The 26,922-nt window shown below is 49.1% G+C and overlaps 2 protein-coding genes across 3 annotated transcripts; one reads left to right on the top strand and one right to left on the bottom strand.

The window, feature by feature from the left end:
• The first annotated feature begins 4,954 nt into the window (after positions 1–4,954).
• On the top strand, positions 4,955–24,532 carry Chrnb4 (cholinergic receptor nicotinic beta 4 subunit). 2 transcript variants are annotated; one of them, XM_075965859.1, is made up of 6 exons: positions 4,955–5,090; positions 9,567–9,715; positions 16,913–16,957; positions 17,062–17,171; positions 17,956–18,946; positions 23,640–24,532. In XM_075965859.1, exons 1-6 carry the CDS (start codon positions 5,036–5,038, stop codon positions 23,778–23,780), a joined length of 1,491 nt encoding a protein of 496 aa, XP_075821974.1. In that variant the 5' UTR covers positions 4,955–5,035; the 3' UTR covers positions 23,781–24,532. The 2 variants fall into 2 exon arrangements, with proteins under 2 accessions (XP_075821974.1, XP_075821975.1); XM_075965860.1 differs by lacking the exons at positions 4,955–5,090; positions 9,567–9,715 and adding an exon at positions 14,568–14,706 and having other exon boundaries at positions 23,640–23,921.
• On the bottom strand, positions 13,176–13,841 carry LOC142847045 (large ribosomal subunit protein mL42-like). The gene has a single exon (XM_075967786.1). The coding sequence runs from the start codon at positions 13,737–13,739 to the stop codon at positions 13,314–13,316; it is 426 nt and encodes a 141-aa protein (XP_075823901.1). The 5' UTR covers positions 13,740–13,841; the 3' UTR covers positions 13,176–13,313.
• Positions 24,533–26,922: the final 2,390 nt, after the last annotated feature.

Here is a 26,922-nt window from a genome sequence, read left to right on the forward strand (position 1 = left end):
ATGGTATAAGGAAGCGGGGCCTCTGGCGGTGGCTGGGATACAAGAGTGGAGCCGCTGTGGTGGGGTTAGAGCCTCCTGAGGCAAGATGTAAAACAGTCGCTGGCTCTCTGTCCTTGCTTTCCAACATGTGAGGATACAAGCAACCCTCCTGAGGCAGGAGGGGGTCACTTACCAGGAGCCGAGCAGGCTGGCACCCTGGCCTTACAGAAAGGCTAGCCTAGAATCTGTAAGGTTCTTGCCTTACCAGGCAAAGTTGTTTTGTTTTGCTGTGCTGTGCTGTGCTGGAGACGGCCCAGGCTTTGCACATGGAGGGAGGTCAGCACTCCACCTCCCAGGCTTTGCACATGGAGGGAGGTCAGCACTCCACCTCTCAGCTCGGCAATGACCCATTTGTTTGTTTGTATTCTAGCCCATTTTATTTCTCATGGGTTTTATGATTAGTCTGTCATTTACCATGAAAAGTCCTATGGGGATTTGGGCAGAAATTTAATTGACTTTGTAGATTAATTTGGTGAGAAGTGATACAATTATAATATGGAATCTTCCTACTCAGAATGTGTATAGTATAAATTTCCATTGGTGCATTCCCTGTCTAATTCTTAGGTTTTATACTGCTGTAGCAAAATGCCCAAAACTGGATAATTTATAAACAATTTATTTTCTCAAAGCTCTGGAGAACACACAACGTTCCAGGATCAAGGTCTCAGCAAGTTTGGTGTCAGGTGAGAGCCAGTCTCTGCTTCAAAGACTGTATCTAGAATGTGGCATCCTCTGGAGGGGTCAAAGGTGGAATAGACAGGCTCAGCCCCACCCCAAGCACTTCATAAAGCCCTCGCCCCATCTATGAGGAATCTGCCCTCACAACTTCATCCCTTCCGAAAGGCTCATATCTGAATTCTCACACTGGTGATTAAGCTTCAGGACATGAAATTCAGGCCATAGCGATACTGGTTATGAAAGGTCAGACATAATTTTTCTCAATGTATTCTAAGGATTTTATTGTTACTATAAATAGAACCTATTCCCTGTCACATTTTCTAGTCTTTTTGTTTTGCTTTGGAGACAGGGCCTCATGCATCCTGAACAGCCTGTATGTACACAAGGATAACCTTTAACTTCTGATCCTCCTGCCTCCACCTCCCCAGTGCTAGTGTTACAGACAGGCACCACCAAGCCAAGTTTATGCATCATTGGGATTGAACCCAGGGATTCAGGCATGTTAGACAAGTGTGCTGCCAATGAAGCTGCACCCCCAGCCTTTCACCACATTTTCTAATATTATTACAGGTGTACAGGAACACAAATAACTCTTTAAAGATTTTATTATTTGTGTGCCTACGCACATGTGTGTGGGAACCGGTGGAGGCCAGACTAGGTTGTTGGATCTCCTGGAGTTGGAGGCACAGGCAGTGGTGAGACACCCAGTGTGGGTGCTGGGAATCAAACTCTGGTCCTCTGTAAAAGCAGCAAGTGCTCTTAACTACAGAGTCATTTCTCCAGACGCCTGTGGGATACGAATCATTTTTAAGTTGATCTTGAACACAGCAACCTTCCTAGCTCTCTCACTAGTCCTAATAATTTATCTGTTTGATAATTCATCTCTTGGCTCTTCTGTAGAGCATTCATATTGTCTGCAAATATGAGTAGTTTTTTTCCTCTCCAATTCTTAAAATTTATTGCCTTTATCTGCTTCTATTATAGGTTAGATCATATAAATTGCTGATTTGGGGAGCTTGTGACCTAAAAAAAAATTGGCAATTTCATTTACTTTAACTTAGCACATCGCCTAAGACCTCCAATGCAGGGCTAAATAAAAACAGTGATAGAAGATAGCCTTGTCGAAATCTGACTCGAATGGAAATTGCTTGTAAAGTTTTTTCATTTACCATACTCCGGGTTTATTGAGTTAAGGAAGCAGTGTGTGAGGGTTGCATCAGATGAATAATTTGTTAAGGTTACACATAACATTAATGAATTACCTGACTGAACTCGCCCCTGTATTCTAGGGAAAAAGCCCACATCTCCATGAACCTTTCTCTTCCCTCTGTGCACTGCTGTGCCCGACTTGGTATTATCTTATTTAGAATTTTAGAATCTATGTTCGTAATAGACAGTAACAGCTAACATTTATTAAGTTTTATGTGTTCCGGGCCTATTAAGCAGCATTAAGGTACTTTCCATGACTTATTTCCTTTCATCCTTCGAAGGCCTACTGGGAGGCTAGTTCCTCTGTTTAAATATGAAAGAAGGAAGGCAGAGAGAAGGCAATCACTTCTTCAAGGTCACATAGGAGATTAGTTTGTAGTAAAAAATCCCAGTTATCAGACTCAGGAGGTCATTGTGGTCCCCTGGGTTAGAGACCCATCAGGCAGACTGGCCTACTTATGCGAGCTTGTTCCAGCTCAATGTCAAGGTTATGCTATCTCCTGGAAGGTAGCTGGATAATTCTACCTCTTTTCTCTTATTAAAAAAAAAAAATCTGGGTCTGAGGAAATGGCTCTGTGGGTAGGAGCACGTGCTGTGCCAGCATGAGGACCTGAGTTTGAATCTTCAGCACCCGTGGAAAAAATCTGCGCGTGGTTCCACAGTCCTGTAACCTCAGTCCAGTGGCTCTTGCTGCCATCCAGGCAGCTCCAAGTACTGAGAGACCCTGCCTCAAAGGAACACAATGGGGAGTTATAGAGCAGGACCTGAAGGCTTCCTCTGGCCTCCACGTTGATGCATGGTAGCATGTGCATGTAACTGCACACATGTGTCTGCATGTACCACATAGGAGGACATGTGTCTGCATGTACCACATAGGAGGATCGACTCTTGCTCAGACTTCTGAAGAAATATTTTGCCTGGAGTGAATTCACCAATTCTTATTTTATTGTAGGTCTGATTGCTTAATTTGCTTGTAGCTCTTTGTTTGTGAACATATTTTGATGTTTTATACATCTGAGATTTATAGGAAAACTACAAGTACCACACAAAGAGCTTATTTCATTGTGCCATTTAAAAAAAATCATTCCAAGTTGTTTTTTTTTGTAGTTTACTTGATTAATAAATTGAAAATCAGCGATTGAATAGCATATGTAAGAAACATTTTACTAAGCCGGGCAGTGGTGGCGCACGCCTTTAATCCCAGCACTTGGGAGGCAGAGGCAGGCGAATCTCTGTGAGTTCGAGGCCAGCCTGGTCTACAAGAGCTAGTTCCAGGACAGGAGAAACCCTGTCTCGAAAGATCAAAAAAAAAAAAAAAAAGAAACATTTTACTGTGACAGTAAAATGGATGTTTCTTGACTAGAGGGCTTTACTTTTTAAGAAAGTTTACATCTTGTGCCTTTTAAACCTTTTTTTTAAAATATTTATTTATTTATTATGTATACAATATTCTGTCTGTGTGTATGTCTGCAGGCCAGAAGAGGGCACCAGACCTCATTCCAGATGGTTGTGAGCCACCATGTGGTTGCAGGGAATTGAACTCAGGACCTTTGGAAGAGCAGGCAATGCTCTTAACCGCTGAGCCATCTCTCCAGCCCCCCCTTTTAAACCTTTTATATTGATATATATTAGTTACTTTTTAGAATAAGTTTGAGCTGCTGGGTATAGTGGCACATGCCTTTAATCCCAGCATTCAAGAGGCAGAGTCAAGGGGATCTCTGAGTTTGAGGCCAGCCTGGCCTACAGAGCAAGTTCCAGAACAGCCTTGATTACATAGTGAAAACCTGCCCCACTCCAGAAAAAGAGTGTTCACTATGATATTGTCATATACATGTAATGTATGTATGCTGTGCTTTGGTCACTGATCACATTGATCAAGTACTCTCTTTTGTCTCCTTCCCCATCCCTTTGGTCCTTTGTCTTTTTCCAGACCCCCCCCCCCAATATGCTCTCTCTCCTCTTCTATTCCCCCACCCTTACTGTGGCACATCAAAGATAATACATACTCTAGACAGCCAAGGCTGTGAACAGCTAACAGCAAGCAGGTTTTCCACCCCTCCCAGCATCCCCTCAAGGACTGGGGTGTACTCTGGCTTCAACGAAGACTCTGCTAATTCCCCTTCATGGGAAGTCCCTACTATTGCTCTTAGCTTCCAAAGTCGCCCAGGTCACAGGCGTCAGCCCTTTGCATCTCTTTCCTGGGTTTGGTCTTATTTTCAGTCCAGTTATGTCTTTGGCTTCACTTTATGAATCTGACCTATTGCTGCTGCTGTTTAAAGAGCAGACGAGTCACTCAAACCTAAATCCCCCCAACCAGCCCTAAGGGGGAAGGCAGTTCATTTCATCAACTTCGTTTTGCTTGTCCATTTGCTTTTGTTTTTAAAAACTCGGGCCCAACATGCCAGGTTATAGCTAGAAGCCACTGGTGAAGGTGCCTGGACCTCTGTCTTCTTTTGGCATTCTCTCCTCCAGGTCCGGCTGGGCTCACTGTTCCTGAAGCTGATGGCTGCCTCTAGGGAGGAGGTGTGGGGCTGGGAGAGCCAGCCTAGGCTTTAGCAAGCCTCCAGCCTGAAAGGGTGGTGGTAGTGGTGTGTGTGTGGGGGGGGGGGGGGTTTAGGGTGTCCCTGTGGCACTGACGCCTGTTTTGTTTTGTCCTCTTAACTCTAGATTCCGAAACTTAGCTGTGGACCACCTAGAGGGGGAGAGATTACTTTTTGCAGTCACTCAAGTTGCATCTGGTATGCCCAGTCTAATTTGGTGAGGGAATGCAGCCAGCCCCCTCTGACCCTCCCTCAACCCATAACTCCCAGTCTCCAAGGAAGACAAGAGCTAGTCCACCTTCCTGAATGCCATACACTGGCCAGCTCCTGAGTGTGCGAAAGTTCAGGGCCAACATCCTTAGCCTCAGATCGCAATGGACACACCCAGTCCCAGGTCTCCCCTTAACTTGGGTTCAGTGCCCTGAATGGGCGGGACCCACAGCTGCTTCCCAAGCGGGCGCGCACGGGCTCCCCTGGGTCCTAGTGCTGCCTGTCAGATAGACTGCCGACCCGGACAGTCGCTTATTCGCAGCTCCAGTGCAGGGTGACCCGCAGCCACAGGACCGGCCATGAGGGGCACACCCCTGCTCCTCGTCTTTCTGTTCGCCCTGCTTCGGTGGCGTGGTGAGTTCTTTTCGGGGAAGGAGGGAGGGACAAGGGTCGCGGTGTGGGAGGAGTGGCCCGACCGGCTGGAGCGTGGGCGGGGCAAGCCCGGTGGGGTTGCAGGCAGGCCTGGGTGGTGGTCAGGTGAGGTTTGGGGTCCCTGCCACCTTCCTCTGCACTGCAGGTCACTATTGATGGTGAGTGTCTTCAGGCCGGGCATTCAGCTCTGTCCCGGCGCTAAGAGGTCCCCACCAGGCCCGTAGAGGATCTTTTCCTCTCCAGTGAAGTGACAAACTTGCTAAACTGTAAATGTGTGGGAACAAACGTGCTGTTTGGCTAGAGAGGTCATCCCAACACCACCATCCCATATGTGGGAAGTAGTTTTTCACTTTGGGAAATCACATATTTGGCAGGCACTGCCTCCTCTAGTCCCCTAACCCTGCTTAGCTGAAGGCAGGTTAGTGAACTTGGGTCTGCATTCACAAACCTACCACTGTCACTGGAAGACAGACCTCCTTAGCCTTCATCCCCAGGTTCAGCTCAGACATAGTGAGAGCTGTTTCTTCCAGACTCAGTTGCCCCACCTAAATTCCAAGGTATTCTTCTTCGTCTCCCACCACCACCACCCCCTGCCCACACACCCTCATCTGGACCAGCTTGTCTTCTGAGCCCCAGGGGACCCTGAGGACCAAGGCTGCATCTTCTGCCCACAGAGACCACCTCCAGAAGGTTCTAGAACTGGGAATAGTGAGCCATTCAAGATTCCCTACTCTTAACCATTGGCACAGTGTGTATTACGGCTTTGCGTCCCTGCTGGGTGCCCTTATTCCATTGCCCCCTCTCAATTCCCCTATCTGCTCCATGACAACAATCTGCCTTGCCTGTCTTCGGGTGAACATTTGCAGTATTTCTGAAGTGCGGTCCCACTAGGCTGTCTGCGTCTTCCTGTACAGACTCCTGGACCTTGAGCGCGAGGGATCCGAATCTCTGGAAATAGGGCTTGGGACTCTGCTTTTGTGTAGCCAGGTGATTCCTACCTGTGATTGGAGAAGCACTGAGAGTCTACGGCAAATCTCCTCTAAGACACGTTTGGCGTTTCTAAGATGCTACCCTTTAAGAGCACACAGCCTCACCTGAGGAGCCCTGCCTTTCAGATACGCACTTGCCAATGAGATTCTATTAACCATGGCATCCCCAGACAGGAAGATAGCTTTCCACTTCTTGACTGGATATGCATTCTCAGACTGGACATGCCACAAGTGTTCACAGTTCCACTACGGTCTCTATCGGATCCTTAACCCCTTCCGTCGAGGGAGCCCTCTTGCCAAGGAAAACCTACAAAGGCAAGACCCTGGGCCAAGGCCAATGGGGCCGCTTTTTATCAGCATCATTGTATCGTGATGACCTCTAGTGGTGGCTTCTCTGCTTAACCGTTTAAAAATTTGCTCCAAGGAAAGCCCAACTGAAAGCCCTGCCAATTCCTCGGAGGCTGGGGGTGAGCTCTGTCTTTTGTCTAACAGACTCTGGTGAGCATTAAGAATAGAAGGCAACTCCCAAGCATGTAATATTTGGGTACCCCTCTACTTTGTGGGTGAAAAGAAGAGGTGCATTCCAGCTGTACCAGCCCTGCTGGTAGCCGTTCCACCCCTCGGTGTATCCACAGACATACTAACAAACATGCACTGATGATAGCCTTAGCAGGGCAGCCTCACTCCGGGGCAGGCTAACAGGGTCAGGGAGGGCCTCTGGGTTAAAGACTTCCCTGGACATGGATGGCTTTGTCTGACTTGCTAGGAGTCCTAAGTGGTCTAATGCAATGGCTCTCAATCTTCCTGATGCTGAGATCCTTTAATGCAGTTTCTCATGTTATGGTGACCACCCCCCAAACATAAAATTATTTTTGCTGCTACTCCATAACTGTAATTTTGCTATTGTTATGAATCAATTATGTAAACGATATGTTATGTAAATATCTGATATGCAGGATATCTGATATGTGACCTCTAGAGAGGTCATGGCCCACAGGTTGAGAACCACTGGAGTCCATAGCTGGTCCATGAGATGGGAAGAGTCTGTGAGTCAGGTGAATACTAAAGAGGATGAATTGAAGTTGACAAAGCCAAGTACTCTAGGTGGGCTCAGAGATCAAGCATAAGCCCCCCCCCTCATAACCCGCCAAGCAACCTGGAACCTTCTGTCCAGTTGCACCAGCCTCCTGGGGCAGCAAAGATGGATCCAACCTCCCCTGGCATTGCAGGACTGGAGGCTGGGAATTGCAGAGCCTACCCCAGTGCTGCCAGAGAGTGCCAGGTGGATCTAGACAAGTCAGATTCCTCTCTATGAGATGAGAGGTCATCCTAAATAACCCAAAGACTGTGAGAGGGACCAGGTATCTCCTGTAGCTACAGACTGACCCCAGGGGTACTCAAGCTGGTGGCTTGTGGAGAGGGAATTCAAGATGTGAGGAGCCAAGCTCAGTCTTGAGTCCAGACATCTGCTGAACAGCCCTCCCACCCGACCCCCCAACTCAGCCTGGGGGAGGGGCAGCAGGCAGCAGGTGTGCAGGGAGCATCTTTCTCAAGGCACTAAATATTGCATCTGTTCTAGATAGGCAATGAACTGGAAAGTGCATGGCACAGGCAGGGCAGCGGCTGCTCACGTAAACATGTGGCCAGCCCAGCCCCCACCCAGAAGTCCACCTCACATCTGCTAGACTGGAGTGATTCATATCCTAACTACTCTGGCTCCATCCAAAGAGGGGGGACTTTTGGAAGATGTGAAGGCTCTTTAGGGAAGATATAACCAGACTCCTGGGCTTGGTGAGACAGGCAGCCCCTCACCAGTACCGCCATCCCCGCCTCTGTAGGGCCACCTCCTCTTTTAGCCTTCTGCCTGCTCTCCTGCTCCAACAGTGTTTCCTCTGTCCACTCATCTCTTTTCCTGCTCCTGGGCCCCCTGCTCATCCAACTCCCATCTCCCACCCTATCTGACACAGTCTCCTTAAAGATACCATAGCACACAACCAAGTTCTTAAATTTCACCTTCCCTCCCAAACACACGAGGGGCAATGAAACAAAGGCCCAGGTACCACTTGGCAAGCAAGCGAGGATGCACAGGGAAGACAGGGCGTGGGCTGTGAGTGCTCCGAGGGATGACGGCTGCCTGGGGCTCCCTGCAAGAGGCTGTGCTGGAGCTGGTCCTGAATGTGGCTTAGAGCCAAGAACTCTGTCTTACCAGAAAACAGCTGCCAGCTGAGCCACTCCGTTTGGTGTCTCAAAGAGACCTTGTGTTCTCTAAGTCAAAGTTCAGATCCAAAACAGCCTCCCCTAGCCCCACCCTGTTTTCTTTCTTATTTCCTTATTTGTGTGTGTGTGTGTGTGTGTGTGTGTGTAGTGTTGCAGATATATATTGGTGTCTTTCTCAAGCATTCTCCACCTTTATTTCTTTGAGACAGGGTCTCTCACTGAACCCCAAGCTCACTAGTTTGGGCTTCCAGCCAGTAAGATTCAGGGACCTGTGTAGTTCTGCTCCCCCACCCCCAAGGCTATTTTGTGTGGGTTTGGGGATTCACACTTGGGTCCTTCTGCTTGCGTGTCAATGCCACTCAACTTACCGACAGAGCCATATTTTCCAGCCTCAGTTTGGCTTTTTATCCCCCTCTGGGAAAATGCTACCACGTGCCCAGTTCTGCAGACAAGCCCACATTTCAGGAAGTGTCCCTGGTACAAGCTACCCACACACTTCCCTTGGGGGCCGGGAACTGCTCCTGGGATTTGCACAGCACCTAGTACAGACTCCACTCAGACCTTTGGGTGTTGGTGGGCTGGGAACAGTCCTGGCAGAAGAAAGAGTGTGCTAGAAGACCCAGAAATGAGATGGGGGAGAGGCTAGCAGTGGTATGGCCACTGGGGTCAGTGGAGGTGGAAAAGTGAGGAAAAAATCTTAAGGCAAGTGAAAAGAAGCCATTGCTAAGGGCAAAGGCCTCAGGTCAAGCTGAAGCATTCTTGGTTTAACCACCTTTAGCTCAGAGAGGCTGTATTCTGTAGGAAGACTACCTGGCTACGTAGGGGTAAGCTAGGGCAGGTGATGTGGGAAGAACAGGGAGACTGCTGGGACCATCCAGGGCAGGAGAGGCAAAGGAAGGCAGCCAAGAGGGAGAAATGGGAGGGCAAAGGGGGAGAGTTGGGGAGTAGAACAGATAGGGATATGTAGCCCTATTGGGACGGTAGGAGGGTGGGGGAAGGACAGGGAGAAACAGATGCCCGAGCTTGGGCCTGGGTGTCTGGAGCATGGAACACCATTCACTTCCAGGAAGAGCTGGAGGAAGTGGCCTGGCCCAGAGGAAAGAATGACCCCGGCAAGCCTGCTGGCAACTACTCCCCCACCACAGTCCCGAGGGCTCCTGCTCTCTGCTTCTCACAGCCCCTCCCCCCTTCACAGCTGCAGTAGGGTTCCTCCAGACAAGGGCCCAACAGGTCTGACTGTATGATTTCCCAGGGGACTGCCGCCTGGCCAACGCAGAGGAGAAGCTGATGGATGACCTCCTGAACAAAACCCGCTACAACAACCTGATCCGCCCAGCCACCAGTGCCTCTCAGCTCATTTCCATCCACCTGGAGCTATTACTGTCCCAGCTCATCAGTGTGGTAGGTGCCTGTGCGACTGTGGCTTGGGACTTAGCAGAAGGGGCAGGGCTTGTTTCTGGTTGCCCTCGGAGTCTTGGGGAAAGCAATGGATGGCCGTCAGGGTACAGGACTGGGAATTAGATGATTAAAATGTTACTTCTGACCTTGCCAGATGGGTAACATCCCAGACTGCTAATATTTTCCTCTACTATTTCTTAAAATATATAGTAGTATATATATTTGATAGACACAGAGTAATTTTCTTTCACGGGATACAGTGTGACACTGCATTCATATGTGTAATAACCATGTGCATACCTAGAACTTCAGGCATTTATAATTTCTTTGTGTTGGGAATATTCCAAATTCCCCCTATTGCTATTTTGAAATATCCATTTAATTCTTACCAACCATTGGTACCAACTGTGTGTCTTGCTAGCCAGCCCCTCCCCCCCATTGCCCATCTCTCCATCCCTCCTCCCTGGCATGGCCTGTTGTAAACAAACACTCAACACTACTTTTCAGACAATCAGGCCTTTCCCTCATAGGTTTAACAGTTTACCTAAACTACTAAAGTGCTGAGCTGCCTTCCAGGCTAGGATCCTTCAACCAAAAATGTATTGCCTATCCACATGCTGTTCTTCTTGCCTGGGGTGCCCTGCCCTGTCTGTGCCCCTATGACTCATAGTTGAAGCCATTTGAAAACCCACACTCTCAATAGCAATAAAAGACGTCTTGGCATCCAGTAAGAGGACATCCAGCCTAGAGTGGCTACAACAGAAAGGGCGTCTATCACAATCACATAACCAGGAGCAGACCAATGCTTGTGGTGTTGGCTAACTCAATAGTTCAATGATGTCAGGAACCCGGGGTATTGCCAGTGATGCCAATAGCTATGGGAAATCTTCTGGATCCCTTTGGGACAACAATAACAACAACAAAACTCTGTCAGAGTCCTGCCCTCTTGATAGACACACCTCATTGACCAGGGTTAGTAACTCACATCCAAGCCTAACCAATTATTGGCCAGAGGAATAGAATTAGGCTGGTTTAGATCTGTCAGTATGTGGCAAGGAGGCTGGAGAAGGTCCATGCTGTGTAGTTGTCAAAGAGGAAAGGGTCAGGCATCCTGTGGCCCCGTCATGGACTCTGCTCACCGGGTCTCCAACACTCACTGACTCCAAGCTTGCTAGGGATAGCCTCCCACATCGCTTATTTAGTGGGGGAAATAGGAACAAGGCCAGGAGAAGTGCTGGGTACAGAGGCTCAGGGGTGGGGCTGAGAAATGTGGATGAGGGTCCGAACAAGCACAGGAGGTGCTACAGGTGTGGTAGAGAGGCTGACAGCATTCCAGGTGTTGAAAGCTGGAGTAAAGCAAGAGGGGATGCTAAGGAAGGTGAAAGAGATTGGAATTTCCTCCCCTGCTCCTCACACCTGTCTCAGAGTAGGGGTGTCTGAAGGAGCCTCCCCAAGTCCCAAAGGTTAGAAGCCTTGCCCCTGGAAGCAAGTCTGAGGAAGTGAACGCAGAGGTGCTGTGTCCAGCCATCAGGAGCTAACTGAAGAGGTGGGCCTCCTCTGGGCAGTGCCATCTGCCCTCCCCCTCCCTGAAGACCATGAGTCCTACATGCTCAGATTCTACCATCCGTAGTGCTTAGGAAGGCTTTGCCCAAATTGGTGGCTGCCTCTATCCCTTAGGAGGAAGCCTAACCCCAGAATGGGGAGGGGAATACACCCTTTCCCCACCACAGGAAGCTGAAAGCAGTGAGGGCTTCCGGCCAGGCCAAGCCAACACTACTGTCTGAGCATCCCTGACCTGCAGAGAAAGGCCTTGTGCTTAATCAGGCAAGGCAGCTGCCTGCTCTGGCAAAGGCGGACAGGCAGGCAGTTCTGGTCACACTGCTAGGCTCAGGCTGCCCCTGCCAGATCTGAGCTGTGGGCCCTGTGGAGTGATAGAGGCTTCCAGAAACAGGAGAGAATACAGCTTTCAGCTTCCCTTCTGCAAGCACCCATGTGGGCTGTCATAGTCCCAAAAGCCGCGTCTAAAGGAGACGCTCGGCTGTAGGAGGGAGGGCTCCTTTCTGGATTTTTGGGAGGTACTTGATTGTGAGGAGGGAGTTCAGAGATGGAATGTCTAGGGAATAGACGAGGGGTTTGTACTGGAAGGGCAAGCGGGCTGTCCCTATGCTTCCTTTTGTGGAGTGACAGCCAGGGTCCTACACCAATATTCTGTCACATGCAGAAGACACTAGTAGAAATGTAAGGGACAGGGCAAATGCACAAGAGAAATTTCTGGAAGATAGAAAAGTCTCATATCTTGAAATGAGGTAAGAGGCTGGGGAGCCAGCTCGGTGGACAAAGTTCTTTGCCAAACAGTATGACAACCACAATCTGGATCGCCAGAGCCCACTTAAAATCGAAGCAGACACAATGTCTACCTCGGGAAGCAGAGAGAGAGGATTCCCAGGGCAACTGGACTCCGTAGAATAGCTTGAATCAGTGAGTTCCAGGTTCAGCGAGAGACCCTGCCTCACTAAGTAGAGACGACGTCCGTTTTGAAGCCCGCACGTACACCTGCACATGTGCGCACTCATGCATGCACACACAAAAACAAAACAATGAGAGTACCCTTGATGGCAGTGTGTTCACCATGGAAACCATGGTTCCACATAAAACTGTTTTGTTCAGGGAAAAGCGCTCTCTATGCAGCCCTGTCTAGACTTTAACTCAAGAGCCTCCTGACTTGGCTCCCCGGATGCTAGGATTATAGATGTGCACTAACATGCCTTGCTTAAAAATATTTTAAAAAAATAAATTAAGGTTTCCAGCTTTCATTGATGGTAGAGATGCTGGGAGATTAGCTCTTCTGGAGAACAATTAAAAGGACTGGACAAAGTGCTGGAGGGCCAAAGGGATCAGCTTTAAGGTAATTGGAGGCCCCAGCCAGGACTTGAGTGGCTCGGCCCCAGGAGACTACCATGGCGGTCTCTGGGACTCTTCCCCACCCTTGATGACTGGCCAACAGTATCTGGCCAAGAAGCTAAGACCTAGAACAGTAAGTGGCAGCTGAGGAGCTGGGTCATCCCGGGCTGAAAGGATGCGAGATGGCGGTCTGGGTCTGACCAAGGACGTGGGACCCTGACAGGGCTTCCAGCAGGGTCACCCTAGTACTGAAAATGAGCAACAAAAACAATAGAAGCGCAGCCCTCACAAAAGACAGTGTTCCTTCCAAACTGGCTCAGCCAGACTAGATTAAGATGGTACCCTTTGCTGCCTGCTGTAGAGCCTTGGGAGGTAGGTGTAGGGAAAGGGAATGGGGAGATGGTGCAGTCAGCCACGCAAGCACGAGGACCTGAGTTCAGATCCTCTGACCCCCACTCTCATGTCATGACATGCACATGTATGAGCATACAAATAGATGAATGTAATAAAAAGTTTAAACATTTAAGTTTTTTTTTGTTTTTGTTTTTTTCTTTTTTTTTCTTTTTTTTTTAAAAAAATATGAAGGGGTACTTTTATTATTGTCTTACATAACATCTTAATGAATACACCAGGTGCATTTTCTCAGCTGGCAAATAAGACACACAGCGAAACTTCCTTATGCCTGGGAAGTCAAGAGACGTCACCTGTCTCTGGGAGGATTCGGTTTCTTACGATGTCTGTGATACTGTCCATGCGGGTACCAGCGGTGCTTCGTGGTGAAGAACACCTTGCTGAGTTGTTCTATCATGGGCCCTTGCTCAAGCTTCTCACTGTTTATTTCTAATTTAGTTTTCAGCACTTGTTCGTGTGTTTCTTCATTATTACACAAAATGTCTGGTTGAGGGATAGGCTTGGTGTGTTCGTACGGGATGTCCACAGAAGGGTGGTAGCACACTGTGGTCCGGCCATCGGATGTCAAAGCAAGCTCTACCTTGCAGTTGTAATCATCTGGAAGAGGAGAGTAGGTAGACTTTCGACAAACACTAGATAAGGCTCCATTCTGGATTGGAAATAAATGTTTCCAGACAGTCCTGCTTGATGTCACCCATTTCACCACGGCGGCCATGATCTTTAGGAGGTGACGTGAACAAAGATATCGTGAGGAGAAACCGCTTCTCACATCTGTTTCTAGGCACACAGATGTTCATTCCGCAGGACCGCCATCTTGCTTCAAACATTTAAGTTTTATGCTAAGTGTACTTTGCCATAATTTAAAATAAAAAGGACATTTTTTTTGTTTTTTGAGACAGAGTTTCTCTTTTTGTTTTGTTTTGAGTTTTTTTTTTGTTTGTTTGTTTTGTTTTCAAGACAGGGTTTTTCTGTGTTGCTTTGGAGCCTGTTCTGCAACTAGCTTTTGTAGACCAGGCTGGCTTCGAACTCACAGAGATCCGCCTGCCTCTGCCTCCTGAGTGCTGGGATTAAAGGTGCACACCACCACCACCCAGCAAAAAGACTTCTTAAAATGAAAATAGCTGTCATTAATATGTTCAAGGAATGATAATGGAAAATTTCTTCAGAGAGCTAGAAATTTTTAAAAAGAACCAAAGATTATTTCTAGAACTCAAAACATATAAGAACTTTAAAACTCACTGAAAAAAAAACTTATCAAATATGCATCTTTTCTTCCTCCTCCTCCTTCACGACAGCCTGGACCATGGGCAAGGTGACTGGAATCCCACTGGCCATATCAAACTTGTAGCTGAGGGCCACACACACCCTAGTGTGAGCAAAGAGAGCTGGAAGGAAGCTGGATAGTTTTGTAGAGCAAACACGCATATGTGTGAAAAATATCACATCATGTACCAACCTTTGTACTGATGCAGTTACCTAGTTGAATTGCTTGAGGAAGTACCCTGCTGCAAGCAGAACATCAGAAGTTAGTTATTGAAGCAGGGAAAAGTATACAGAGAGGACAAGATACAGTCAAAGAACAAAGGAAGGCCAAGAGGGCTGGGGCACAGAGTAGGGGAGTCCAGCACAGTAAAATGAGGCTGGGGAAGTTACCCTGGAGAAGAAAAGTGACCTAAATAGAGGTAAGATTGAAGGGGAAACAGGAACTTTAGCAAACTCATTCTTGCTGCAGAAGAAATTAAATGGGGGGAGTGTGTGTGTGTGTGTGTGTGTGTTGTGTGTGTGTGTGTGTGTGTGTGTGTGTGTGTGTGAGAGAGAGAGAGAGAGAGAGAGAGAGAGAGAGAGAGAGAGAGAGAGATGCAGAATGGATTTAGATCAATTAGATTGTTCAGTGGTCCAGGTAAGGGTAGATGGTACTGGACCATATTGTGATAATAGAATTAATTTATTCATCCAGAACTATTTATCAGGTATCTCACATATCCCTGTTGCTCTAAGCTTTTGTTGTCTCCTCAGGGTCCTTGGATCCTAGTGGGAGGTAGGGATAGTACACAGGATGGCCGATGGTGTCCGGGTAGGAGTATTGTGAAGACAGTGCAGGGTGTGCGTGGTGAGGGAGGTAGGGTGCTAGTTTATGTAGGAAGGCTGGAGGTTTCTCTAATAAGGTGACATTTCTGAGACTTGGAAAAAGCTAAGTCAAAGCTGCATGAGTCTCCAGGGAAGGGAAAGAGTGTGTGCCAAGTCAGAAGTGAAGAAACAAGCAAGGCCACCGTGGGGAGTCAGGTGTATCACAGATCCTGGGTAGGACTTCGGCTTCTACTCTGGGTAGGAACTTGGGAAATAGTAGATTTCCCAAACACAGAATCCTAGTCTGAGAAGCTGAGATTCAAGGGACTATGAGAATACCAGCTGGGAAGCTATAGCCGTTATCCAAGCAACAGATAATAGCAGCAACGGAGACAGAGAGAAGTGGACAATTTTGAGTTGGAGGAAATACACCTGAAAGGTTTGATAGACCAGGAAATGGTGTACCAGAACTTCTGGGGGCAGGAGTGGGTGGGTCATGAGCTTCGTCTATGATGTGCTGGGTGTGAACTATCTTTGAATTATCTAATATGGTTGGAGTGTGCAATGGTCATGTGTAAGAACACTTGGTCTCTAGCTAGTGACGCTCATTTGAGCATTTGCAGGACATGTAAACAGTAAGGCGTGCCTGGCAGAAGTGGGGCACTGAGGTGGGTTGTTTACAGATGTTAGCCTGGCTCTCGCTGTGCGCGTGAATACCTATCATCCATTACCACCACATCCGGAACCAGCCACAGTTTCCACAGGAAAGCCAAAGCCCCAGCTGTTCCGCCTCCCTTGCCATGAAACTGTTCTCCCCTCTTAGCCACTTGTCACACATTTGGTGACAGTGATGAACAAAATACCTAATACAGAAAATTGGAACTGGGAAGCGGGCTTATTGCTGAGATAAACCTGACCAGGTTGTTCATAAGCCCTTGGAACTGAGTTACACGGGGATTTGGGGGCGGTATGCATAGCTACAGAATGAGAGAAGCCCTAGCACGCTGTAAGAGGTTAGTGGATCATTTGGGTGAGCTTGTGGAAGACCAGAGGAGGGAGGGCAGGGGGAGGGAGGGAGGGAAGGAAAGAGTGGGGGGACTGACAGGAAAAACTAGGTTCATGTCAGAAGGGAACAAAGACTCAGACTCAGTTGGGAGCTAGACTGCAGGCTATTTGTGCTATATTCTGGGGGGGGAGGGGGAATCTGGCCTGTTTTGCCCGTGTCCTAACAATTTGAATTTAGCTACGTTAAAAAGTTATGGGCTACGTTGCTTGGCAGAGGAAATATGGAGGTAGTATAGCCTTCCTATCATGGCAGGGTTATTGCTTACTGTGTTTAATGGGCTTTATAATGAAAATTCAAGCCAGGAAGATCTGAAAAACATACTTGGGAGCAAGACTCCGCCCACTGAAGGCCCCAGCAAGTTCATTTGAAAGTAGAGAGCATGAACTAAAAATGCTGAGAGATCATGAAGCCTTGAAGAGGTGAGGAGATAGGTTGTCCTGAGCAGGTTTGTGGGGATCCCTTCTTTCCACCTGCCCCTATAGTATGGCCAGGCACAAGCTCCACATGAAGTCCAGAGCCCCAGCCAGCACACCACCCTCACCAGGAAACTGCAAAAATCAACTCCTCCCCCTAGGCTTCTTGTCAGCATATGGTTGCAGCAATGCAAAAAGTCACCAATACATTATCTAAGAGATATTTCGGTGACAGCTGGTCACACAGGCCAGGACCTCAGAACCTTTTTGTCTGAGCAAAATTGTTGTGGGGGCCTCTCTTTCCACATGAATTGATCCCCATCCCCTCGTTTCCCTCCCCAGAATGAGCGAGAACAAATCATGACCACCAACATCTGGCTGAAACAGGTAAGCGCCTTGGAGGGTCCCCAGTCTAGGTGATGTTTCCTCTGGGGCTGCTCTTTGGTGACAGAGCGGACCCACAGGTGATGTGGCCTTGTCTGTGTTCTCAGGAATGGACTGACTACCGCCTGGCCTGGAACAGCTCCTATTATGAAGGGGTGAACATTCTGAGGATCCCCGCAAAGCGTGTCTGGTTGCCTGACATCGTGTTGTATAACAAGTGAGTGGTGGGGTAAAGTTAGTGGGGGTCAGGCCAGAGCAGCAAGCCAGCTTCCAGGGCCATCGTCCATACCTGAGTTCAACTCCGTCCTTCCTCGTCTACACTGCACTCAGACTTCTAGGCCATGGAGCTAGAGGACTAGAGTCGGTGGAGACAGAGACTTCCGAGTGGGAGGCTGGGTAAGGAAGCCCAGAGACGAGACAGGCCTTGTCCTGCTCAGGACAGCAGGGAGCGAGCCAGCCTTCAGACCCTTGGGCCAGTCCCTTACCATTCCTGCCTAGCTGTTTTTTCTTTTTGTGACTGGGTGGCTTTGTCAGAGTTGGGGGGTTGCAACATTGACTTGTCAGATCTCAATACCGCTGGTACACTAGTGAGGTAGCAGTTATTTGAGAGGCTGAGGCAGGAGGATGAGGAACCCAGGAGTTTGAGATCAGCATGGGCCAAAGGCAGCAAGTGTGAGGGAGAAAGAATAGACAGCCAAGGCTGGAACAAGACGAAGGTTCATAGCTCATCTCTGCTGCTTACTAGTCTAAGGAGCTCGATAACATCCTCCAGTTTCCCCAAGCCTTGCTTTCCGAGCTATAAAATGAGGAACACAATAGAAGCGTTGCTTCCTTGGACTCTCATGAGGCCTTTGGTGCCTCATGGTAGGGAGTCACTGAGAAAAGCAGACCTGTTTCAGTGAGGACGGCAGATAACCCCCAAGGACTCTTTGGGGCTTTTGAGAACAAGCCAGTCTTCTATAGATCGGTGACGTTCTCCTCTGTGCCCTGCCCCACCCCAGTGCCGATGGGACCTACGAGGTGTCCTTCTACGCCAACGTCATCGTGCGGTCCAATGGCAGCATCCAATGGCTGCCCCCTGCCATCTACAAGAGCGCCTGCAAGATTGAGGTGAAGCACTTTCCTTTTGACCAGCAGAACTGCACTCTCAAGTTCCGCTCCTGGACCTACGACCACACAGAGATCGACATGGTCCTTAAATCGCCTACGGCTGTCATGGATGACTTTACCCCCAGTGGCGAGTGGGACATCGTGGCCCTCCCGGGACGAAGGACAGTGAACCCACAGGACCCCAGCTATGTGGATGTGACCTATGACTTCATCATCAAGCGCAAGCCGCTCTTCTACACCATCAACCTCATCATCCCCTGTGTGCTCATCACCTCGCTGGCCATCCTGGTCTTCTACCTGCCCTCCGATTGCGGGGAGAAGATGACGCTCTGCATCTCCGTGCTGCTTGCCCTCACATTCTTCTTGCTGCTCATCTCCAAGATTGTGCCTCCCACCTCCCTTGACGTACCGCTCATTGGCAAGTACCTCTTGTTTACCATGGTGCTGGTCACCTTTTCCATCGTCACCACTGTGTGTGTCCTCAACGTTCACCACCGCTCACCCAGCACTCACACCATGGCTTCCTGGGTCAAGGAGTGCTTCCTGCACAAGCTGCCTACCTTCCTCTTCATGAAGCGCCCAGGTCTCAAAGTTAACCCAGCCGGGATCCCTCATCCCAGCCAGTTGCATCTGACTGCAGCTGATGATGCCACTACGTCTGCCTTAGGCCCCACCAGCCCATCTAACGTCTATGGGCACTCCATGTACTTTGTGAACCCCGTCCTTGCCGCTCCCAAGTCTGCAGTCGGCTCCCACACAGCAGGCAACCCCAGGGATGCCCGCCTGAGGTCCTCGGGGAGGTTCCGGCAGGACCTACAGGAAGCTTTAGAGGGCGTCAACTTCATCGCCCAGCATCTGAAGAGTGACGACCAAGATCAGAGCGTAAGTCACCAGCCCTTCCCCCATCACCCGAGTAAGCCACTCCAAAGGGAAATGCTTTATTATAGCTTCATAGGTGAGGAAGAAACACCGATCTTTCTGTGTTGCGCCTGGGTTCTCTCAAAGCCAAGTCTGAGATGGGGTTTAAGTATAGAGAGCTTACTTGTGATGTAACCCTAGGAAGAACACTGAGGGTGTAGAGAAAGCAAACCAAAGAGAAAGAGGGGCCCTGCTGTAGGGTATCAGTGAGCCTGCTGCTGTGGGTGCAGCATAGAGACCCCCAAGGGCCCAGACAACTGGCCTCAGGATCATCTGGATGGAGGCGGGAGTCTTTATCCCCCAGCTCCCATCCCCCTCCAGCTGACTGGAGCCCTGGAATGTGATCTTCCCTATCTTCCAGTCATGCCAGAGCAAGCACCCTCTGTGGTAGAGAGAGCCCTGAGGCGGAGCAGAGAAGAGCTGCCTGCCCTGGAGACGAGGGTTCTCGGTGGATGTGAAGGCGCTTCAGCCATCCTAAGAGCACAGCTTGGGTTGGGTGGCATGGGGCATCTGCTCCCACCTTTTCAGACTTGCAAAGAAGCCCTGTGAGAAGCCCAGCTCCCTTTCAGGAGCATAGAGACATCAGTTAAAGTGTTACTGCTACCAGGCTAATGCATTATGATGTAGGGCGACAAGAATTACAGATTTTCTAAACTGAGGTTAAGCTCTCCTTCGCAGGACCCTTTGAGTTCTGGTGGCTGTGCTTCTCAGACAACTCCTCTGAGCCAAGGGCGTGTGTGTTTTACTTTCATTCTGTTGCTGTGACAAACACTACAATCAGCAGCAACTTCAGAGAGAAAGGAATTTATTTGGCTTATATTTACAAGCCATAGGAACTCAGGGCAGGAGCCTGAAGCCAGGCCTGCTTGCTATTCCAGCAGAATTACCCCTGGCTCACTAAGAAGAATAACAAAAAACCTTGGAGGAAGGCTGTTTGCTGGCTCACTCAGATTCATGCTTAGCTAGCTTCCTTATACATCCCAGGCCACCTGCCCAGGGAATGGTGCTGCCCACAGTGGGCTGGGCCCTCCTCTATCAGTTAACAATCAAGACAGTCTCCATGGACATGCCCACAATCCACTCCGGTCAGGCCAATCCCTCAGCTGAGACTACCTTCTCGGTGATTCAAGGTTGGATCAAGGTGGCAATGAAAACTAACTAGAGTTGGGCGGTGGTGGCACACGCCTTTAAGCCCAGCACTTGGGAGGCAGAGGCAGGCGGATCTCTGTGAGTTCAAGACCAGCCTGGTCTACGAGAGCTAGTTCCAGGACAGGCTCCAAAACCACAGAGAAACCCTGTCTCAAAAAAAAAAAAAGAAAAGAAAAAAGAAAAGAATACTAACTAGAATAATGTATAAAGGAGATTTTTATAATAAAAAGCTACACGGAGACCATCATGGTTAGACCTTCCTATGCATTTCTCTACCTAAAAAAGCACGCATCATAAGCCCGAGAATGTTTCCATTTCAAGGCAAATCCTCTCAGATTCTTTAAACATTTTATGTTGCAACATTGTGTCTCCCCACCGGCAGCTGCAGGAACAGAAGAGGACTTCTTCCTTCTTGCCCTTCTGCAATCTCTTCCCACCAACTAGACTCTCAGGAGAGAACTCTGGTGTTCAGTTAGTCAGCACCAACTGTAGCGCAGAGTCACACTGCGAGGAAAGAAGAGAATGGCGAGGAAAAGGGATAGCGGGCCTGTGGGTCACCAGCCTGCTGCTCAGAGAGGAGCTCCCAGTCCTACAGCAGCCTCACCTAGAACATGTTAGACACCAAAATTCCTAGCAGGCCTCCAACTCGGAATTTTAACCAGATCTCTGAGGCCTCCTGGGCCTGTTGCAGTCAGAAGCACAAATGTAATTAATAATGCTAGTCTTTCCTTCATTCCCCCCCCCCATCTCTGTCTAGCCTAGGCTGGACTTGAACTCACTACATAGCTGAAGGTGACCTTTGAAAACAACATTACTAACTCTTTACCCTTAGAGCCAGCCTCATTGTCAACGCATGTTCACTCCGAGCTGTGCTGAGCATCGCAGTCCTTCTTGTGTGCATCAAGATTCATGCTGAGTCCTGAGTTCTCACCTGTTTCTGTGTCCTCTACCGCTTCAGTCAAAAGCACACAAAGTGCTAATGTGCTTTTTGTTTGTTGTTTGTTTGGTTGGTTGGTTTTGTTTGTTTGTTTTTGAGACAGTCTTTGACAGACCCCAGCCTGGTCTCAAACTCACTATGTAGCTGAGGATAACTGTGAAGTTAATTCTACTCCTCCTGCCTGTGCGTCCCCAGTGCTGGGGTTTTAGGCTTGCACCCCCACCTAGCTTTGATTCTGGTGCTGGTGATCAAACCCAGGGCTTTGTGCATGCCAGACAAACAGCCACCCCTAAGCCACATCCCCCGGACTGACCTTGGACTTGATCTTCCTGCTCCCGCCTTCCCAGTAGCTAGAATTATGTCTTCGACTGAGACAGGATTTCTGGAGGAAGCTTTAGGAGCCACCTCTCAAACTCCTGTGGGGTCCTGAGCACATCCTGGTTGAGAGGCACTGGTCTCTTGCACTCCTGACTGAGCGAGCAGCCCCCACCCTGAGCTCTTTCCCTGAGGACCTCACCACCCGCTGGCACTGGCAGGCCTCCTCAGTTAATACGGAGCCCTGAGAGGGAAGGAGCCAGACAGAGCTCGGTGGGATTATAACCACTTGTGTGCCTGCGGCGCCAGTCACATCAGGTGCTCTGGTAGGAGTGGGCAGACAATCCCAACTTCCCCAGGAATCCTGAGAAGTAGCTTTTACTAGAGCCCTTATTTCGCTAATGGGAAACCGAGGCAGAGAATAATCCTCTGACTTGTCTGGTCACATAGCTGCCATCCTGAAACTCTGGGCCCCCTCTGAGGGTCTTGCTCTGCCCTGTGAAGAGCTTGCTGACTAAGTGATTTCCTCATGTGTAGTTAGAGATCTGTTTTTCCTCGCACGGCAGGCCCACTGCTAAGCCATCCCAGGCATGGTTTCTTATCTCCAGCATTTCTGCTCTCCATAACGACTAACTGGTCACTGTAAGTAGCACAAAAACAGGAAAAGATGGGAGCGTGCTTGACGCGAATTCCTCCAACCCTAATATCACAGTGTGCAGTGGCCCGCTTGCCTTCCCGACCTTAGGAGCAGGAACAATCCGTGTTTGAGGGAGTGGACTTTGATCTGATTTAGGATTATCCTGGAATGTAACACACAACGTTGATGAAGCCCTGGCAAATTGGGTCACTGACGTCAGCTTGCCCGTTGCTGTGGGTTTCTAACTCCTGAGTCTTTACCTGAACACTCTCAGCCTGGAGTGGAGGAGGGAGGGCAGGATGCTGGTCACATGACCACTCTCTGGGGGTCTCAGCCCACCGCTGGGTCTGAGGAGAGGAAGTGTGTGCAGAGCGAGAGGGTGGGAATGCCAGAGAGTCAGATGATGAGGCCAGAGGAGGCGGAGCCTTGATCACAGGAAACAGCAGGTGCTGCTGGAAATGAGTGGAACTCATTAAACTGCGGGGTTTCCAGGTGTTCTGCAAGCTCTTGTCAGGCAAGTGGACCCTCATCTCCCTCTCTCCAGAGCCAGCCAAGATAGATGCTTTGGGGTAAAAACAAGAAAAGGAACCTAATGATCCCTAAGCCACAACCTCCTTTACCCATAACCAGATTTGGCTTTAAATTCACCATGTGTGATGTCTTTGGGTCTCTGTTTCTGCATCCATGGATTCCTCTGACGGTGGTAAAAATAATGGGTAGAAAATGTGTCTGCACCAACATGTGCGTTCCCCTCCTTGTCAAGTCCCCCAAATACAGGACACTGACTACTTACATAGCATTTACATTACGTTAGGCATTCACATGGCCTATAGGCATTGTAAATACAGGGGAGGATTTCTTGATGTCTTAGGTTTATATTGCTGTGATAACCTCCATGACCAAAAGCAACTTGGTATAGAAAATCTGGCTTACAAATTCTGAGTCATAGTTCACTGAGGAAAGCCAAGGTTGGAACTCCAGGTGAGAACTGAAGCAGAGCCTTAGAGAAAAGTAGCACTCTCTACTTGCTTGCTCCTCATGACTAAATCAATCTGCTTTCTTCTGTGACCCAGGACCACCTGCCCAGGAGTGGCCACACCCACAGTGGGCTGGACCCTCCCACATCAATAATTAACCAAGAAAATACCCTACAGACTTGCCTGCAGACAAATATGATAGAGGCATTTTTTTTTTTCAGTTGAGATTCCCTCTTCCTGGAAGACTCTAGCTTGGATCAAGTTGTCCAAAATCTAATTAGGATGCCTGAGCTGTGTGCAGATATTGCACCCTTTCTGTGAGGTCTTGAGCAGCATCAGGGTTGCGGCGTTCAAAGGGGATCTAAGGAGACTGAGAAACAACCGTCCAGCCCAAGTTCCATGGTTCTGCTACTCCCTCCTCCAACCCTGGTCAGGTAGGGTGGGGTTGGAGAACACCAGGAAAAGCACCACACTTGCCCGATGGAGGCCAGCCTTGGATTCAGAGGCTGCACACCTGTGTATGATTCCAAGCCCCGTATCACCTGTGGGGGCCTAGCCAGCAGGTGAAGGTGTGATTCGGAGGGAGGACGTGCTCTGTGCTTGGCACCTGTAACCAGTCCCCTTCCCCCCGTCTGTCTGCAGGTCATTGAGGACTGGAAATTCGTAGCAATGGTCGTCGACCGCCTGTTCCTGTGGGTGTTTGTGTTCGTGTGCATCCTGGGCACCGTGGGGCTCTTCCTTCCTCCCCTTTTTCAGACCCACGCACCTTCCAAGGGCACCTAGGCTCCCCAGCCTGCCAAGGGCCCCTGGGTTACAGTAAGATGATGTGAGAAGCCAAGTGGGCAGTTTACTGCTTCCTCTGGGTCCCAGCTAATGAGACCCCAAGTAAAGACGTGACCACTGGCAGTCAACCCCATGAAACAAGGCACGGCCGTGAGAACAGGATGTCTAGCTGCACTGCCCCCTCTGATGCCTTTGAGTAAGTCCCCGAAGGAGCAGATAAGGCTGTGGACATTCAGCCTGGCCTCCTTCCTTCCCCGTGTCTGGCCCTGGAGTCAGTCATCCGAGCAGCACCTGCTGCGCCATGTACCATGGCATCATACGCCAGCCTGCTTCCCATCCATCTCCCTCCACCCCCAGCTGCCCAGTAGATTCCTGCCTCTTCCTCCATCTCCTCACACTTCCAGATCCCCAGGTCAGAATCTCCATATCTGCTGTGGTTCCTGCCCAAATCCTCAGACTCTTCCTTCCCAAGCTTTTCACATGGCTGTACTAGTCAGGGTTCTGCTCCCATGATCCTCTGCTCCATTATCTTGTCTTATAGAAGCCTTCCCTACTCATGCATTCTGAAGTAGTGTCTCCCATAACTGCATTAAACTTCCAGCCTGCTTGAATGCCCCCATCAGTACCTATGGCTTTTAGTTGGTGGCACACCAGTCACCTATACCTTGCCCGTGAGAGTGTATGCTCCACAAGGCGAGGGCTTGAGACAGTGCTCTGCACACAGACGGTGAAAAATAAATGTTTGTGGAATGAATGGGTGTCTCCTGTTTTCCTCCAAACTCACGTGCTCCCTCTGAGTAGCTGTCCTTGGTTCCCACCTCTAGAAAGAGTGTCCTCCTCCAGACAACACTCTGGCTGCTTTCTGCCTTCACATCGTGGTTGGTTCGGGCCTGTCTCTGTCACACACACACACACACACACACACACACACACACACACACACACGATTGGTTCAGGCCTGTCTCTGTCACACACACACACACACACACACACACACACACGATTGGTTCAGGCCTGTTTCTGTCACACACACACACACATAGTTGGTTTAGGTCTGTCTCTGACACACACACACACACACACACACACGATTGGTTCAGGCCTGTTTCTGTCACACACACACACACACACACACACACACACACACGATTGGTTCAGGCCTGTCTCTGTCACACACACACACACACACACACACACACACACACACGATTGGTTCAGGCCTGTTTCTGTCACACACACACACACACACGATTGGTTCAGGCCTGTCTCTGTCACACACACACACACACACACACACGATTGGTTCAGGCCTGTTTCTGTCACACACACACACACACACACGATTGGTTCAGGCCTGTTTCTGTCACACACACACACACACACACGATTGGTTCAGGCCTATCTCTGTCACACACACACACACACACGATTGGTTCAGGCCTGTTTCTGTCACACACACACACACACACACACGATTGGTTCAGGACTATCTCTGTCACACACACACACACACACACACACACACGATTGGTTCAGGCCTATCTCTGTCACACACACACACACACACACACACACGATTGGTTCAGGCCTGTTTCTGTCACACACACACACACACACGATTGGTTCAGGCCTGTTTCTGTCACACACACACACACACACACAGTTGGTTCAGGTCTGTCTCTGTCACACACACACACACACACACACACACACACACACACACAGGTTGGTTCAGGCCTGTCTCTGTCGCACACACCGATCTCACAGTACTAGCCCCATTGTTGGCACGCAAGATATTTCTGGAATTAAGGAGAAGATTTAAAGTTTTAAAATTTGAAGTTTTAAAGATGTTTTGTCTTCATGCATTTGTGTGAACCATGCACATGCCTGGTGCCCCTGGTGGGCAGAAAGGGACTCTGGAATCCCTGGAACTAGACTTACAGACATGAGCCACCATATAAGTGCTGGGAATCTAACCTGGATCCTCTGGAAGGCCAGCCAGTGCTCCTGACTATCCCTGAAGGAGAATATTTTAAAGAATTTTGTTTTCAGAATTATCATAAAGTTGACTTCCTTGTATATAATCCTTTCAATTTTAACAAAGTATATATTTGCCTAACCATCACTGCCACTAGGGCAAATGAAAGGTGTCTCACTCACCTTCCCTACGGTTCTGTAGTGTATCATGTCCTGCACACTTAGCCCTGGCACCCCATACCTTCCCTCCATCACTCTAGTTCAGAACCTTCTAGCCTACTGTTTGAATAGAGACCTTCAGAGACTAGCTTCTTTCTGCTGCATCTTTAAAAAGAACTTCCTGGGGCCAGTAAGACAGCTCAGTGAGCGAGGGTACCTGAATCTCATCCCTGGAAGCCCTGTAAAGATGGAAGGAGAGAACAGACTCCACAAAGTTGTCCTTCGGCTTCCTTGTGTATGCACACCCACTTACCCGCGTGCGCACCCATGTATGAGCATGCGCAAACACCCATGTATGAGCATGTGCAAACACACACAGTAAATAAAAATCTTTTAAAAAGAAACACTTTTATTGAAGTATAATTTACACACCATAAAATCCAGTCATTTTCAGTGGACAGATCCGTGCGCTTTAGTATGTTCATCATCTCTCTTTCACACTAACAAGGTCCCTAATAACCATCAAGGAAGCCTCCGAGTTCCAAGCCATCCCTGGTGGGTGGCCAGAGAGGCCAAGGGACCCCAGGGCACCTACCTTGTCACTGCCTATTCCTGGGACACCCAGGCTAGCAGGCGGCTGTGAGACAATGGAGGGTCTACAAGGGTCAGGTGGAAAGCCAGATGCGCTCTCTCTTTCTCTCTTTCTCTCTCTCTCTCTCTCTCTCTCTCTCTCTCTCTCTCTCTCTCTCCCTCTCTCTCTCTCTGCTTCACTTTCTTATAAAAGTATTTATTTGCTATACGGGGGATCAAAACCTGGGCTTTTACTAGGCAAGTCCTCTCCTGCTGAGCAGGAACCTCCAGCGTTGTTCTATGTTTTATTAAGGAGCATTCCTAGCATAGTCTAAATAAAGAGAAAAATATAAGACCTCCCGTATGTCATCACCCGGCCATAACTCATCGCCAATATTGTTTTGACTCCAGCCCATCTATTTCCCCTTAACTATAT

This window comes from Microtus pennsylvanicus, chromosome 3 (genome assembly GCF_037038515.1).
Source record: "Microtus pennsylvanicus isolate mMicPen1 chromosome 3, mMicPen1.hap1, whole genome shotgun sequence".
In the NCBI taxonomy this organism is placed as follows: Eukaryota; Metazoa; Chordata; class Mammalia; order Rodentia; family Cricetidae; genus Microtus; species Microtus pennsylvanicus.